General features: G+C 40.5%; 1 protein-coding gene across 4 annotated transcripts in view; it reads left to right on the forward strand.

Moving 5' to 3' along the window:
* The first annotated feature begins 1,580 nt into the window (after positions 1-1,580).
* Positions 1,581-16,790, forward strand: part of GAS2 (growth arrest specific 2) — an 89,450-nt gene continuing 74,240 nt past the window's right edge. For 2 of the 4 annotated variants that reach the window (XM_033063299.2, XM_033063301.2), the window contains exons 1-2: positions 1,821-2,202; positions 11,122-11,283. In XM_033063299.2, the coding sequence (XP_032919190.1) occupies positions 11,142-11,283 (142 nt within the window). In that variant the 5' untranslated portion in view covers positions 1,821-2,202; positions 11,122-11,141. Of the gene's footprint in view, positions 1,754-1,820; positions 2,203-11,121; positions 11,284-16,790 lie in introns of those variants that run through there. The other 2 variants (XM_033063300.2, XM_033063302.2) reach the window with 2 other exon arrangements.

Raw genomic sequence — 16,790 nt, forward strand, 5'->3', positions numbered from 1 at the left:
ACTCTACACTGAAAGAGAAAAATAAGTGCACTGTTCATCTGGAACACTTATTGAAAGTGATAGCATGATACCATTAAGAAACTCAACAAGACAATCTAAAATCATGCATTAAGAGGAGCAGAAGTCTGAACATCTGTTTCCTGCTATTGAATTCACAAAAGGGGCTTTGCTGTGCAGGGAATAAGTGAACAAACAACAGTTGGAGAAGGTTATCTCTGACATTTAACAAAACGTTGAAGTATCACAAAAATGACATAAGGTGAGAATGAAATGTCTGAAATAATAGTGTGCTAAAAGTTAGCTTGGCAAATTAAGCACAGATAACAAGAACAATCCTCTACTTGTCACTCTTTAAAATGTGTAATATGAATGATCAGTTTATGAACAGCATACTTTTTTATTCAAGATGAACAAGGTGGCATGAAATGGTTTTGGGAAAAATATGCAATAAAGAAAGTTCTACAAAATATTTCTTTAGCCAAAAAAAAAAAAAAATAGTGACAATTAAAAGATGTGTCTGTAAATGTTTAAAAATTCCAGAGGTAATAGTCAAACTAAGGAGTTTTATCTTGGATGTGACATAGTCTTTTCTTCCCATTTCTACAACTACGAGTCTTGGAAAGGAGAGCAATAATAAAAGAGAAATTGAACCAAGAATCAACTCGCTGCCAAGGGCTGTAATACAATATCTCAGCATTTCAAGGGTAAATCATGCGTTTGCCGTCCCTCTGAAAAAAACTAAAGTATTAAACTTCCATTCAGTCCAATGCAGACTGCGGAAGGATAGGAAATCAGTGTCAGAGAGGGGAAAAAAAAAAATAAGAAAGGGGGCGGGGGGGAGAGGGGAAGTGTAAAAACAAACAAAAAACCCACCAAAACCAAACAAAATAAGCAAACAAAAATCAAAAGCGGGTTTCCCAAAGAGAGCATCGAGCTGAGCGGACAGAAGTATGAGGAGAGGCAGCGCGGTGCTGCCCGCTCAGCTGTGCTCGGGGGGACGGCGGCGCTGCCGGAGGGAGAGGGCAGCGAGCGCGACCCCGGGAGGCGGCGCCGGGAGCCCTGCCTGCCTGCCCGGGCCAAGGTGGGAGCCCTGCCTGCCTGCTTCCCCCTCCCTGCCAAGGTGGGAGCCCTGCCTGCCTGCTATCCCCTCCCTGCCAAGGTGGGACCCCTGCCTGCCTGCTATCCCCTCCCTGCCAAGGTGGGAGCCCTGCCTGCCTGCCCTCCCCAGCCAAGGTGGGAGCCCTGCCTGCCTGCTATCCCCTCCCTGCCAAGGTGGGACCCCTGCCTGCCTGCCCGGGCCAAGGTGGGAGCCCTGCCTGCCTGCTTCCCCCTCCCTGCCAAGGTGGGAGCCCTGCCTGCCTGCCCGGGCCAAGGTGGGAGCCCTGCCTGCTATCCCCTCCCTGCCAAGGTGGGAGCCCTGCCTGCTATCCCCTCCCTGCCAAGGTGGGAGCCCTGCCTGCCTGCTTCCCCCTCCCTGCCAAGGTGGGAGCCCTGCCTTCCTGCCCTCCCAGCCAAGGTGGGAGCCTTGCCTTCCTGCCCTCCCAGCCAAGGTGGGAGCCCTGCCTGTCTCTACCTTCCTGCCCTGCCCGGCCCAGCAGCGGGGTCGCTGCCGGCCGTACGGCGGAGCTCGCCACGCGGGCTCCTTTAAATTGAGGGCGTTTTGTGTGTCTCGCCGGCTGCTCTCAAGTTTAAAGGGAAAGGGGCCAGAGCGAGGCGGGAAGGTGATCTTTGCCCGGCGGCTCTTCAGTGGGGAGTAGGTGCCTTTTTTTCCTTCCTTCCTCCCTCCTGTCCCGGGGAGGCTGCGGGGTACGTCGGGGGCGCAGCACGGCGGGAGAGGTTGCTGCCGCAGTCTGGGGGGTTTGTGGGGTTTTGGTGAGGATTTTTTTTCCCTCCCGCTCTCTGACCGTGGGAGTTGGAAAGCATGGCGGTGGCGGAATGAGTGTGCGTGGGTGTGTGGCGGAGGTCCACGTGTGGTTCTCCCGGGGCTCAGCGCGGTGAGGCTGCGGGCTGCTGGCGGGCTGCTCCGGGAATCGCGCGGAGGGCCCGGGGGCCGCGGCGGGTTTGCTTGATCCTGCCCCCGAGGGGCAGACCTGCGAGCAGCACTTCCAGCACTCATGGCAAAGCCATTAGTTCAGCCTCACTACGGAGGGGCCTCGAGGAGGACAAACGCATCGGACTCCGCGGCGGCTGAGAGCGGGGCGGGTAAGAGGGGACGGGGGGTGGCTTTTACTCGCTGTGCTCTCACCCCTAGCCCCAACCTCTGGTTGATTTTTGTGGCTTCTCTAGGCAGCCCTGGCGTGGTGGTAGTGCGAGAGGAGGAGGAGGGCGGGTTTGTTTGTCCGCAGCGCCCGCGGGAAATGCGAGAGCATCCGTGTGAGGCTGCGGCAGCCGCGGGCGGGAGGCGCCGAGCTCCGCTGCAGCCCCGGCGCTTCCAGCTCCCCCTCCGCCGCCCCCAGAGACAGCGGGACCAGACCCCACTTGTACCAAAAGCCGCCCTTTCAGGGCTCTTCGATTCCTCTTCAAGCTCTAGATTTAAATCTGCGAGGACAGAGTTTCACTTTTAAGAAGGCTCTGTTTCTTCACTACCGCTGTACGTGTAAGGAATTAAGGTTGCCATCCTTATCTAGGATTGTTATGTGCGTCCTGGTGCAAGTGGTGTCATCTGAGCCTGCTGTCTCTGCGCGCTCCTAGGGGAGTTCCTGGGACACCAGGATGGATGCATTGCAGGCTCCCCAGTGCGGTTTCAACATACTTCTGGCATTACTTTGCAATGAAAAATGAACGAAGTATTATTGGTTTTCCATGTACATTAAATTATGGATTTTTTGTTTCATTGTGAAGTAGATGCTGTGCCAAGTGTAACAGTTTTATGAGGGTTTTGTGACGTGGATTGTGATTTAATAGGAAGTTTCTAAATAGGACATTAATAAATTCATATTGTATGGTGCCATAGCCATCTGATCAGGATTATTCTGTCCTTGTTGGAACCATGATCAAACCTATATGAAGGTGGTGAAGTGCTGAAGAGTCAATACTATCCTCAAGTTCTAGCTTAATTTAGTCACTTTATTTTTTTTGGTCTATCCTTAATTTGGTCACTTTATTTATTTTGCCTACAGTTTTATTTAAATTGGCACACTTACTATTCACAGTACCTCTTCAACTTCACTTTACACCTCTCAGTTAAACTTAATACTAATTTCAGGACTGGATTTAGAAATTAATATCGTAATTAAAAGCAAAGCTGATGATTGGAAGTCAGCTTGTAGTACTGTCTGCATAGTGTCCTTACAGCAAGAGACACTTCTACTCCTTGTGAGTTGTGATATGTCATTTTAAATATGTGTTTCTTTTTCTAACTGGTGGGGGCTGAAACTTCTTTTGTACTAATTTTTAATGGCTATTTTGCTTAGACAAGCAGAAAAACATATACTAAGAGCCAGGCAGAGAAGAATCAACTTCAAAGGTTTTGGACAGTGTTAGGAATTAGGCTCAGTTTCCAGAAGTTACAATTTTATGAACTAGTAGATAATGAATGTTCCTAAAGTTTTGTTTTTGTCTGTGTAAGAAAGACTTTCTGCTTTCCTTTTGGTAAGGGAGACATTATCAAGGCAATAAAATTGTTTCCACTAGTCATAGTCCTGAAAATGTGTAGGTTTCCAATGATTAGAACAGATTTTTAAGTGCAGTTAGCTTTGTTCTGGTCTGGCCTCAGACCAAAGGCGTTACAGGTATAAAGTATCGATAAGTTGTTGTGCCAGGTTCTCCATCCTCCTCTCACAGTACTGCACACATTTGTAATGTATACTCATAATGTAAAAGGCAAAGGCTTCTTGTGATTAAAACTTACTCTATCCACTGATAGATCCCATTTTGATGTAAGCCACGAAAAATTCTAATTGATTAATGAGTTTCAGATGGTGGTTCCCCTTCAGTGCCCCTCCCCCTGCTCCTAATGTACAGTATGCTCCAAGTTAATCTGGGAAAACTCCAGAAACTTTGGACTAAATTGGTTGTGGTATAGTTTATAAGGATAATAAAATATCTAGAAAAATGAAATTTTCTTGTAAAGATATGCTTGCTGCATTTGTCAGCTTATGCTTTACCTGCTTGTTTATAGTAGTGAGAGAAGTTAAGATTACATGTGAGGTACCTGTACGATAATGCAGACAAGAATGACCTGTTTCTTACAGAACAGAAAGCTCTGCAAATAGTTCTTGAAGAGAAAATATGCAAGGTAGTAGCAGAACGACTTTAAAAATTACTGTGTTTCTTTTTACCTATGTAAAAGGGCAAAATAAGAGTGGTTACTCTTCTGTAATAAACTGGAAATTGAAGATGGTAAAGATTGACTAACATGTAACAGTAACAACTCTGGTTTTTTTTCTTACTGCTTCTTTTAGTCCATTTTTAGGATTTCAAGAAAGGGAGCTTTCACAGTTTCATTTGGGAAAGTCATTCCACTGTCTAGCAGATCTCACCACAGGGAACAGTTTCCTGACTTTAAAAAATCAGAATTGTTGTGTTATTTTTGTGACTCTCAAAGGAAGGCATTCATATATCTTTTTTCCTTCTTTCTGCATATATGTGTGTGTATACACACATGTATATATATGAGTGTAGGTGTAGAAAAGCAAGAGTAGCCTTTAGTCTGTGAACTGATGTTACTCTATCTGAATCTGAAAAATATGTCAACACTGATACAGGAAAACTGTAAAAAGTTTTAAAATGCTAATGTATTTATCCTTGTTTGTGTGATATCTGTAAAACTGGCACTTGATGATGTGATGGTGGTGATTGTAATATGGGTCCCAAATTGTGGGCAGCTTCATTTCTACTTGCACAATTATGCATTTTATTCTGCAACTTAATCTGTTTATGAACATTGAAACTTACGCCTTTTGTGCACTCAACTTGCTTTTACAGTTAGTGAATGCTTCACACAGTCCACTTAAACTCTAGTAAAATTTCAAAAGTTCTGTTCTTTTCCATCTGCTTGAGGTGATTAGAACTAGCAGGGAGATCCAGCAGAGACCCTTGCCAGATGTACTCATGAGCTCTGTTCTGGCTTTTGATTCTCTGTCTCCTCTCCTTCCAGGCTGGCTGCTTTCCAATAGCATTACCTTCTCTCTAAGACAGCAGGAGATTGTCTGCATTTGTAGCTGATACCCCTCTGTCAAAGCCATTGTACAGTCTAGTGTTCAAGTTCCAGTTCCTTCAGAGAAAAACTTGCTGATCTTGTCTAAGTTGCTGTCTATTTTCTCTATCACTGACAGTAAAGCAGTTACACAGTTGTGTGTATGAGGTTTAGTTTCTTCTACAATTTGTGACTAATATGCTTCCTCAGTTACAACAGATCTCACTGCAGAAGCTTAAAGCCTGTGTATTTAATCCTGTGAAGATTTATGAAAAAGAGTCTTTGAACCAGGGTCTGAAGCAGAGTTATGCCATCTTCTGTTCCAGTTGTTCCAGCTCTGTAGAGCAGCTGGGCGACTGAACTGGCATATGTGCAGTCCTGGATGGTTCTGGCTTGGCTGCCAACTGCACAGAGCCAGTCAACACACCTCCTGGCTAGGCAATAGTGCCTGGGTGGGCCAAACCTGATGTTTGTGCACAGTGTCCCTGTCAAGCTGTTGTGGTGCAAAGGGCACACCATGTAGGACCTTTGCATCAGAGGTGATTTGATTGATCACTGTAGAAAGTTCTGCATTTGGTTTGTGATTTTTTTCCCTCCATAGACACTTTTAACCTATTTTAATTCTTTTCTAACTGAATACAAAGAAAAATGCTTGTTTCACTGGATACTTAATTTCTATATCAATTCTTGAGTCAAGTCATAAAGAGAAAGCGGCTCAGGAAGACTTCTTCATTTCTGACCTGGAAAGACTATATGTAGGAGCAAGCTGAAAGAAACAGTTAAAGACCCTTTTTGTTTGAGAATTAATGCATGGTGTAATTGGGAACCAGGTTGAAGTGGCTGTGAAACTCATGTGGTACAAAGAGCATGGCTTAGACAGCTGCTACTCAGTGTAAGCTGTTATTTATATATGTTGGAACTGGATGGGTAATTTGGAGTGAATATGATTAGGTAGCAGGGTGGAGCACATGTGTTTTCTTTGTATGTATATCTATGCATACATGCAAGCTTTTATATATACTTTTTTTTCTATACAGAATATTTTTTCCTCCCTTTTTATACTTGGTTGAAGAAAATTATCACAATTTTACAGGTAAGGAGAGTGGTTGGAATAGGAAAGGCAATTGAATCTGGGGATCTGCAACTGTGCATCCTGTTTTACTTTCTAGATTAAACAGTCTTTGCCCCCTGTGTTTTTTTAGTACAGTGTATCATTCTCGATTTGTTTTTTCCTACCCATTAACCCCAACAAAAGCCAATAGAAACACAGATGATCACTTGTTTGATTCTCATTGCTTTCACCTGATGATCTGATAACATCAGATAGTGTAAGGTTATGCTGCTGGCCAAACACAAGCAGTGAACTGCAATACACAGATAACTGAATGCACTACTGTAAAGCAAAATAAGAACTTCACTGTTCAGTAGGAGCAAGCAGAAAGAAATAGGACCTTTTAGTGTGTTGAATCTGATACACATTTCTGGGTGTGCTGTAAACCATCCCACACTGAATTCTTCATCTAGACAATAAGGCTAAGAATTTGAGATGCCACCCTCTTATTGAGAGAGGTCGAAAAAAGGGTTGTGCCACATTCATGTGAACTGTAACAAAACAGGATGAAAAGTTGTCAAAGACAGTTCCTTGTCTACGTTCTGAATGGTAGGGGCAAGCAGTTGCTTTAAAGCATTTAGAGGTAAGTTTTGAAAATGCTTCTGCATATCACGTCAGCCTCAACAGTTTATAGGGAAGTGTAACATTCTATAAAATATTTGACATGTTTGTGTTGGCTAGTTTTAGACAACTGTTTATATGATGGTTTGATGTTACTGTTAGAATGTAGTAAGATTAGGAAACCAAATATTTTTTTGGCTACTTCGTTCATACTTTGTCTGCCAAAAGGAAAGGATGAAATAGTTGTTGGAGCGAGAGGCTTGCCTCAGCTGTGGTGATGTATTCTTGAAAGCTGCTGTCTACCTCTGATTCAAGTTAGTCCATTCCTCTGACCACGTTCCTCATTGATAAATTGTCAACAAATTTTTCTTCACTAAAAGTTCACTAAAAAATAAATATATTAAGGCATTTTAAAGAAAATATTTGAAGGTATCTGAGTAATGAAACCAGGGCCTGGCCTTCACCACAGGAATAATCTTCAAACAAATCTTGAAGGTGCTCAGGACTCAGTTGCTGTCACCTTCACATACCTATCTCATTTTGGCTTCTTCATTAAGCCCAGCTAGTATGTAATGAAGTTCTAATATGTATGTTCTAGTACAATTGATGAAGCAGATGAACTTTTCACTGAAATTTGGTTACTTCAGTAATGAAGTATTGCAAAGGCTTGAGTTGAATTTAATAGGTTCAGTAGTGATCAGTATTTACATGAAGAATAATTCAGAGCTTGAAAGTTTCTGATGCTTGTAGTTTGATAACTGCGAGTTTGATCTCCAATATCCCTTATAGAGTCTGTGACAGGAGATGCTCTGCTCCTTGGAAACTGAGTTTTAATGTCTAAGGTAAGTATTTTGTGGATTTTACTGACATTTAGGGCAGTTTTCCAGAAAAGTATTTGATAAGTGAAAAATTTGGGACATTTTTGAAAATTAAATCAAAGAAAACTTACACAGAGGTAATGTTGGCTTGTATGCAATTTAGCTGTAATTCTTCAGGTTCTTCATCAGTATTAACTTTCTCATTCCCCAGTCCTCACTTTGCATGCCCATTTCACAAATTAGTGCATACATTATTTTGATTCAGGGCTACTATTTCAAGCAGACCTAGTCTGAGTATAGAGATGCATGAGTAATTTTCATCTTCTAGAGACTTTTGTCACCTGTCTGTCTGACTTTTTTATCTTTCTAATTTCTCATTCTGAGAATGTGTCTTATGAAAACTACCTTAAACTCAGAATATCCTTCTTGTCTCTTTTTTTCTTACTACCACAGTTACTAAGAAACTGAAGCACCCTTGCATTGTCCAAAAATCTTTGTTTTCTCACTTTTCTTCTCTGAATGAGTCTCAAAGGTTCTTGGCACTTTACACTGCCTGATTGCTGTTAGGTCAGTATGAAATATATTTAAAGACAGTGCTGTATTTTAGAGGTAAACTGAAATAACGTCCCTACTCCCCCAGTTCTCTACTCTGCAGTGCTTCTTCCACGGAGTGATGTGGAAACCCAGACTGCTTCCATGTAGCTGTTAAAGAAACCTTCCTTCTGTTTTGTCTTGTCTTAAATGTAACTTTGAGACCATAGAATTACTTCAACCCCACCAGTGTCAGCAAACTGTATTGTATCTGGCTGACTGTCAGGCATATCATAATGTTGGTGATTAGTTAGCCACAGGTTCCCATAGGGAACTTCATGTACATGGTCTTGGAAGTGATTAAGTAGGGTGGAAGAAAAGGGTATTGCCTGTTGTTTTCTTCTCTACACATCCCAACTCAGTGTATGCGCCAATTTTTACTTTTCTAGCAGGGCTGACCCTGCGTAGAGTTTCATGATTAATATTGCTCTGTGCATCCATGAAATATCAAATAATAATAAATTTAGGTTGGAAGGGACCTCCAAGTGTCATCCAGTCTAACCCCTTCCACGAAACGTGTATGAGCTGTGAAATTACTCCCAGTGAAGAGGTGCAGGGTCTAACTGGTTCCTTTGGTAAAGTAGTTCTACTTCTTCTGTTGTGTTTTTCCAATTTGTAAGTAAAGAGAAACAAATTGCAGGATTTTCCTAAATTTTAAAATATATACACTCAGGAATAAGAACTCTCTCTTCTTTTTTTTTTTTTTTTCTTTTTTTTCCCTTTTTTTTTCTTTTTAATTGAATTTTACCACTACCATTGCAGAGGTAATTCAAGAGAACAAACTAATTTTGGTTCTGACTCTCCTCACTGTGTCATAATCTTTTAGTTATTTAGTTTTAATTATGTCTTGCCTCTCTTTCTATCTAAAATGAAACAGTGATTTGAAAGACTTATTCATGTGGTTCTGAGTGTCTTAGAGGAACTTTAAATATACTGTCATTGAAATTCCTTAGCTGTTGGTAGCTTCTAGTTTGAATCAATCTATTTTGAGAGTGACATTCCAGATTGATTTTTGCAGAGCTTACAGTCCAAGTCCTCTCCCTCCTCTCCGTTGCTGCCTGCCCTAAATGAGCAGGTATGATTTGAATTTAATTAACCAGGAAGCCATAAATCCAAGCTGACATTTTTACAAAGTCAGTTTCACAACAGAGCTGTGCATAAGTTAAGTACTTCAGTCTGGTTTAAACTCTTCTGCTTTCAAAGAAACTTTGACACATAAGGATTTTTTTGGTTAGAAAAATGTGAAATCTACTCATAATACAGAAATGTGTTTGTACAAGAGAATAAGTCTTTATGTGCATTTTACTTCTCCCCAAGTGAAAAAATTGTCTAATTTCAGTAAGAAATGTATTTGTAGTGAAAGCTGTGCCTAAATCAAGGGCAAGCTAAATTTCAGAAGTGAGGTACTGTCAACAAGAGTTTGTGCAGATCTTTTTGCGAACATGAAGTTTACTTACACAGAGTATGGTAAAAAATGCTGGAGTATTTTAATTCAAGTATCCCAAATACCATTACATTCATTTGGAAAAGTCAATTACAGCACAATTTTATGGAAAGGCATTTTTTTTACATTAAGTCAATATTTTCCTTTTTTGACGAAGAAATTGTTTTCAATATTTTTGTTATTCGGACCATAATGTATAGTACAAAAAATCGTTTAGTTTTTCTGCTGCTGTTTTTAAGTCACAAGTATCTCTTACGTCATATGAAAGGTATGCAAAGGACAGAAAGATACTGTTTGCAGATTATCATAAACTGAAGCCACTTGATATGTCTTACTACAACTGGAGAGGATCAGCCAGTTGACAATAGGCAAAGGACTATTCTTTATGGGTCTCACATTCACTTAATGTCTGTCTAGTGCCATCTGAACAACACCTTGTGTCTGCTGATTAGTGTAGGCTACAGCCTACAAGGCAAGGAGGTGTTTCAGCTCATTGCTACAAGTTTCAGAGAGGAAAAGATAACATGCTTTAGCATGCTTCTGCCACAGCTGGGCAACCAGCTCTTCAGATACAGAGATATAGGTCCAGTGGTTCTAACAACAGTGGCTCCTGTGACTGACAACACCTCATGTGTTACACATTGGTTGTCTCACCTGAAACTAACGTTTCAGTAGGTCATCACTGAAGCAGAGGAGAATGTGGGAATTGGCAAGTATGAGTGACCAACACTAGCTGTTCTACTGCTTTCTGAAGAAATAATGGTATTCAGTCTATATATTTGGTGTAGTTTTTCTTTAATAATTTTGAAGCTGTAGACTAGACTGTTTCCATTTGGTTACAGCATTTGTCAATTGTTAATAAGTTTGATATAGGAATGGTACTTGGTTGTTGCCATGTTTTTCCTGGACATGATTCAAAAATCTCTGAAGCTCTTCAATTAATCTGAATGGGTATTGGGTCAGGCACCATAGTGAATTATTAGCTTAGTGTAAGGTGTTTATTTTAATTTGATTTTAATAAATCCTTGCAGAATATTTTTTTGCGTTGACAACATGTAGCCTGGTAAATACAAATGAAGTTAACATTCATCTGTATTATTTAATCACTTGCAAAAAAAAAATTAGCGACACAAAGTTTCAGTCATTGGTGTTTGCAACTATGTGCTAGGTCCACATATGTTTGTCTGATATCTGATTTCTTAGACTCGTAATTTCTGTTGTCATTTTTGCATCACAGAACGGTTCCATTTGGAAGAGATCTTAAATATACCTCATTCCAACCCCTTCCCTTACCATGGCAGAGATACCTTCCCTGGACCAGGTTACTCAAAGACCTGTCCAACCTGGCCTTGAACACTTACAGAGATGGGGATTATATTCTGGATGGGATTATTTTCTACAACTCTAAAACTGGTATAATGAAGAACTTTTTTTTTTTTCTTTTTATGTAATTAAACAGGTACGGCAAGCAGATAAGCAATGTGTACTGCCCTGAGCCCGAAGGCACGTGGGCCCGGCCTCTCCGACATGCATCAGTACAGTCAGTGGCTTGCAAGTAGACATGAGGCCAACTTGCTGCCCATGAAGGAGGATTTGGCCCTGTGGCTCACAAACCTACTGGGTAAGGTACAGTAAGATGGAACGCAGATACTGGGCAGTATGAGAACTCCTTATACTGTTAGCTGGGAATTCAGATTTCTTTGCACTTCAAAAATAAATTTATGATTACATAGCTGCCGCCATATAGCACAAATATTACCAAGGTCAGGAAAGCTAAGGAGTAATTTGCCTCCATTGTATGAGTAGCATAACTGAACATTATACATTCCGTGTTTAGTTTTCTTTCAGATTTCCTTTTAACTTTCTTTTTTTTTTTTTTTTTGCATACATTTTCTGTACTTAAACTGTTAAACTGAATGGTGCTAATTGCTACCTTCACCTATGTCTTCCATTTTTATTGATAGGTCTCCTACAGAGCATGGTGTACTGACTGTCTTGAACAGAAGGAACTATTAAATAGGTTTTCTCTGACCAAGCAGTCTAGCAATTGCTGCCTGTTATAGATAATAAATGAATCAAGCTGAATTAAAAAGATTTAAGATGCAATTTTTATTTTTGCAACCGAAATGTGGTCCTCAATAGCCACAATCAAAAAGGACAGCACTGAGCCTGGGATTGGCGCTGGGTGAACACACATGCTGATCCGACCTCTATTGCATCGGATCCCCCTGTGTTCACAACTGCTGTCCTGGGCATTCTGTTTTTATACAGTTTTTCTGACCTGGAGCAAAAGTGCTCTTTTCCTGTCGTGGATTCCCATATTCATGTAGTCTTCTTTCTCTGCAGTGAACTGGACAAAACCATTTCTGGGCAGCGATGAATTTTGATGTGTGCAGATTTTGGTTTATGGGAACTGGGTATTAAAGTGTAGTTTTTCCTGAAGACCCTGATTATCTTGACTGATGATGATTATTGAGTACTCATGGCTGTGGAGTTTCCTGGACTGTCCCATAAGGAGTCACCTCCGTTGGGGCTGGTTCTATTAACTTGTTAATTGCGGCTTTGTTAGCAACTGCAGCGCTGGAATTCTATGAAGCAATCTTTTCTCCTTGCTGTGGCTCAGTGCTCCTAAACTTACTTTATTAAATTCTTTATTTATACAAACAAGATTCATCTTTCATAAAAACCAAATTACTTTATAACATATATCACACTGCCCAAGGCAATGCTTGCTAGGGCTTGTGGTAGTCTGTTCATAGAGGGGTTTCACCTAGCATAGCTGGGACCTGGGGATTACTGGTTGCTGCTGTACATCTTTGTGTGTGACAACAAACCTTGTTGCTGTCAGAAGAGGACACAAACCAAAATCGAGGAAAAAATATTAGGTACATATAAAAAAGAGCAAATGAGATTGTAACTGGCAGGAAGGAGAGAGACAATACCTTGAGATGTACGAATTATTCAAGAAGGTGGAATTAGAAACTATGAGCTAGGAAATAGTATGTTGTTTACTGAGGACACTCAGGGAAAAATGACTTTTGTGTGATTTCTGTAAATACAGATGATACTACCAAAGAAATAGATGACTTACACCATACCTCATCCTAAGGGTATTACATGCCAGTAATTCCACTCATTAAATAAAGAGAAAAAAAATATTGCAGAAGCTATGTTTACATGAAACTGTAGTTGATGGGATTTTGAAGGAAAATTTGGATGAGTACTTTTAAACTTGGTGTGTATGGTCTTGGAGGATTTATTTAATTGTAAAAAAAATTCTTAAAATCTATTCTACTGAGACATGGGCAGTGTCTTGTCATGGTAAATACTGTAGTTAAACTATCTCAGTGTATTATACACTAAGAGAGTATATTCAGTGTCTTTCATCAGCTCATTCTATATTGCTCTATTTCCTCTTTTTTAAGAGAAAGAAAAGGAAATATCACTTATGTTATGACAGAGATGTTCAATAAGCACAATGCCATCAGAACACAATCTTTTGCAGGTAGACAATATCCATTTTTGAGTTAAGTTATGAATCCACAACTGCAAAAGTGGCAGGTGTTTTAAATTGCATATTTGTGTGGTACTTCCATTTAATTTAATATGCTTTGAATATAAAATTGTCTATGCAAAACCAGAACAAAATTCAAAAACTTTTCTTTCCAATTGCCACAAGACAGTAATCCAAGTGACTGGTTTTCTAATTGGAAGCTGCACATTTCATTAAGGATTCAATATATTGTTTAAACGTTTTAAACAATGAAGTTTTAGTGATCCACTCTAAAACAAATAGAAGCTTGTTTGCGGTTTGTAACAGTGTTGTCTCAGTGATAAGTTTAGGAATGAGGTCACTCTTTGAGCAAGAAAGTAGCAACCAGCAGGAGGTTCCGAAATGCCAACTGTAATTAAATATCTGATTTTTCATATGGACACCAAGTTCTGCACTGCAGATCTAAATGGGCACAACCTTCTTTTAATTAAGCAGTATGTACAGTTGATTTGCTTAATGCATTCCCCCACACCTTCTTGCACCAAGCTCTCCTTTTCTCAGAGTTTGTGCTGATGAATTGAAATTATAGTGATTTGCTAGACTGCTTTGAATTCCTGTGTAGACATTGTTAGTAAAATTAATAATTCGATTAAGTTAAAAATCACATTCAAAATAGTGTGAATTAGAATAACTATTATTCATAAGAGTGTATTAACTCAGAATTCAGATTTTGTTTAATTACTGCATAATTTGGATAAACTTTAAATAGAGAAGGGATGTGTGATATATAGATCTTTATATGCATGGATGTGCAAGTAACAGGGAGCAGATTATACTGAGTGTATCCACATCCTCGTTTGCTCTGTCTGTATCTTGTGTGGTTTCATTGTAAGTGGCCTTATGGCAGTTTTCTTGCAACAAGAGTTCTCAATTTATAAAGGAAATTAATATGCATTTCATTAAACTTTTGCCATTTTGGTTCATGTTTTGTATCATCTATATTTTTGTCATTCATCGGTACTAGCACTCAACAAGGGCACACAATCTTCTCAAAGAAATTTCTGCTGTGGGGTGAGCCTCTGCTCATGAGAACAGCCAATGACCTGGGACCTTATTGACACCTACCTCACTAAAAGAGGGACCCATCCCCATCTGCTCATGTTCCGAGAATCCTGAGCCCCCCTGTCCCTGCCCTGCTTGGAGCTGGGCACTGCTGCCCCAGCCCCGCCGCTCCTCCGGCGCTGCTCTGGGTTTCTCTGTGCTGTAGCCCTGCACCTCCTACCCTGCTGGGACCTCCTGCACTTCCAACTACTGAGTTCTGATACATCTCATCCATCAGCCCAGGAACTTTTTGCTCATTCCTGCAGTTCCAGCTTAGTGCTCCTCAGAGTCCTGCAGGGACCGACTGCCCCAGGGCTGTGTGAAGCAAAGCCTCTCCTCCATCCTTTACGACCTTGGCCAAAAAGGCCGTCATGGGATCCCTGGTTCTGTTTGTTCCATAGTTGTTGTTTGCCTTGTTATACATACAAGTAAAGAACTGGTACTCCTGTCCTCATACCTTTGCCCGAGAACCCTTTAATTTCAAAATTACACTAATTTGGTGGGAGGGGTTTTACATTCCCCAAACTAAGGGAGGCTCCTGCCTTCCCTAGCAGACGCCTGTCTTTCAAACCTAGACAAATGTTACTGGACATGTAAATGGTGATGGTTTTGCAGCAGCATAGCCTGATGTGGGTTCAAATCAAACTGGAAAACATTATTGGGATATTGCACTTTATAATAGAAATTAATATGATATATGTGATATCAGACAGAAAGTAGGCATAGGTAGAATTTGACCTTACCCAATTGATAAATTAGAAAAGTGAGATACAGGGTGCAGCTGGAAAATAATATTGAAAGAATTTTTAATCCTGAGACTTTGGATATTTAATTTAGCATGAACATTGTTGTGGGGGTTATTGTTTAATAATTACTAGCACTTTTGTGTCCACTTTGCTAATTATTTTTGGAACCATGTCAGAGAAGCTCAGAGCTTCTGAGAGGACAGTTTGTCATTACAGCTCCATTGCTGAATAGATTTTAGCTGTCTATACTCTGGGGGATGGAAAAAGGACATTGCAGATGAAATTCATGTGTCAGACAGGATTAACTCATACAATATTGTACATCAGAGCATTTTCAAAGTGGGACATGTCAGTGTTGTGGTTTGTCTGCTGGAAAGGAAGATTATAGCCATAGATGTTGTTTCATGTCCTTGCTTCTCTCTGTTGAGTTTAGATCTCTCAACCAAGAGTGGCAGTGACAAGATGTGTTAACCTAGTTGACTTGCAAATCATAATGAACTGAGCCTTATTTAGGTATAGAACCAATGAAGCATTTGGGAATGCTTTCTCTGCTGACAAACTCCAAATTTTGTATATACTTTACATTAGTACAATGTTCTTGTGGGTACTGCAAAGTTCTATTCCACCCTGAGCAAGCTGCATATGGGAATTAGCACACTTGGGCCACAGAACTCTTCTAGCAGAGGCAAAATGGCAATTTGAAGGGTTTGCATGTCTGATTTACTCTCTAGTATTGTCATGGTTTTTTTGTGTGTCTGCAGAAGGGAAATGGCAGACCTGAGGATGAGTGGACCTCCTCACCAGCCTGTAGTTTAGGACAGCTACAGAGAGATGGTTTCCCTGTTTCCTCTTTGGCAGTTTTGTGGACCTTTAATCTTTTTCCCCATTCCCTGAGTTTATCTACAAGCTGCAGAGGGTTATATTGTCTTTTTATTCCATCTGGCTTCATTTAGCATGTGGGACTGACTACACCTCAGGTGTATGCTGTGCTCCAAGGTTTCAGTCCTGAGACCTCTTCTTAACACGAAGAGGGCTTCAGAAGCTTATAGCTGAGAGGGCAGGGAATGCAAGACGCTGAGGAATTGGACATGTAAACACTGAATATTATTTGATGCATGTAAAAGTTGTTTGGGTGCAAAAGTGAAGGAGGCTTGGAGGAAAGGAACAGGGATGAGGATGTTAGGAGAGGCATCAAGTTGAAGACAAAGCTAGATGTTCGAAAGTTTGCTGAAGGAGGTGTAAAGTTTGAGGTTGGAGAATAGTAAATCTTCTGCAAAGAAAACTGTCTTTGATTCTGAATTAAATCTGTGTCAGCTTAGTACTCTTGCTCACCTTGTTGCCTAAGCATTCTGTAACAGAACATGTATTTTTAACATCAGTTTCTTCAGACTGAGCTAGCAGGAAATACAGTTTTTTAATGTATGAGTACCAAATGAGTATCAAGACATTCTAAGTACTGATACCTCCAGTGATTCTGCTGGCACTGATATAGTTTGTTACTTAGTTGAGTTGGTTTATCATTTTCTTTATCAGCATGTCTTTTGGAATTTTTTATATGTCCCATTTCAAGTAAGTAATAATGTCTCAATGCTCACAAAATTATTTCTCCTACTGTCAACTATTGTAGGGAACAGAGTAACCTTGCCAGAAAAGAACAGTTTTGTATGTGCATAGTCATTGACCTTGGTTTTCTTTATTTTTAATCTCATTTTGTTTTCTTGGGTTTAGGTGCCATGTGAATTGAGAGGGTCAGGAGCAATTGTTTCAGTACTGCGTCAGTATTGTAGA

Source organism: Catharus ustulatus, chromosome 6, assembly GCF_009819885.2.
Source record: "Catharus ustulatus isolate bCatUst1 chromosome 6, bCatUst1.pri.v2, whole genome shotgun sequence".
NCBI classification, from domain to species: Eukaryota; Metazoa; Chordata; class Aves; order Passeriformes; family Turdidae; genus Catharus; species Catharus ustulatus.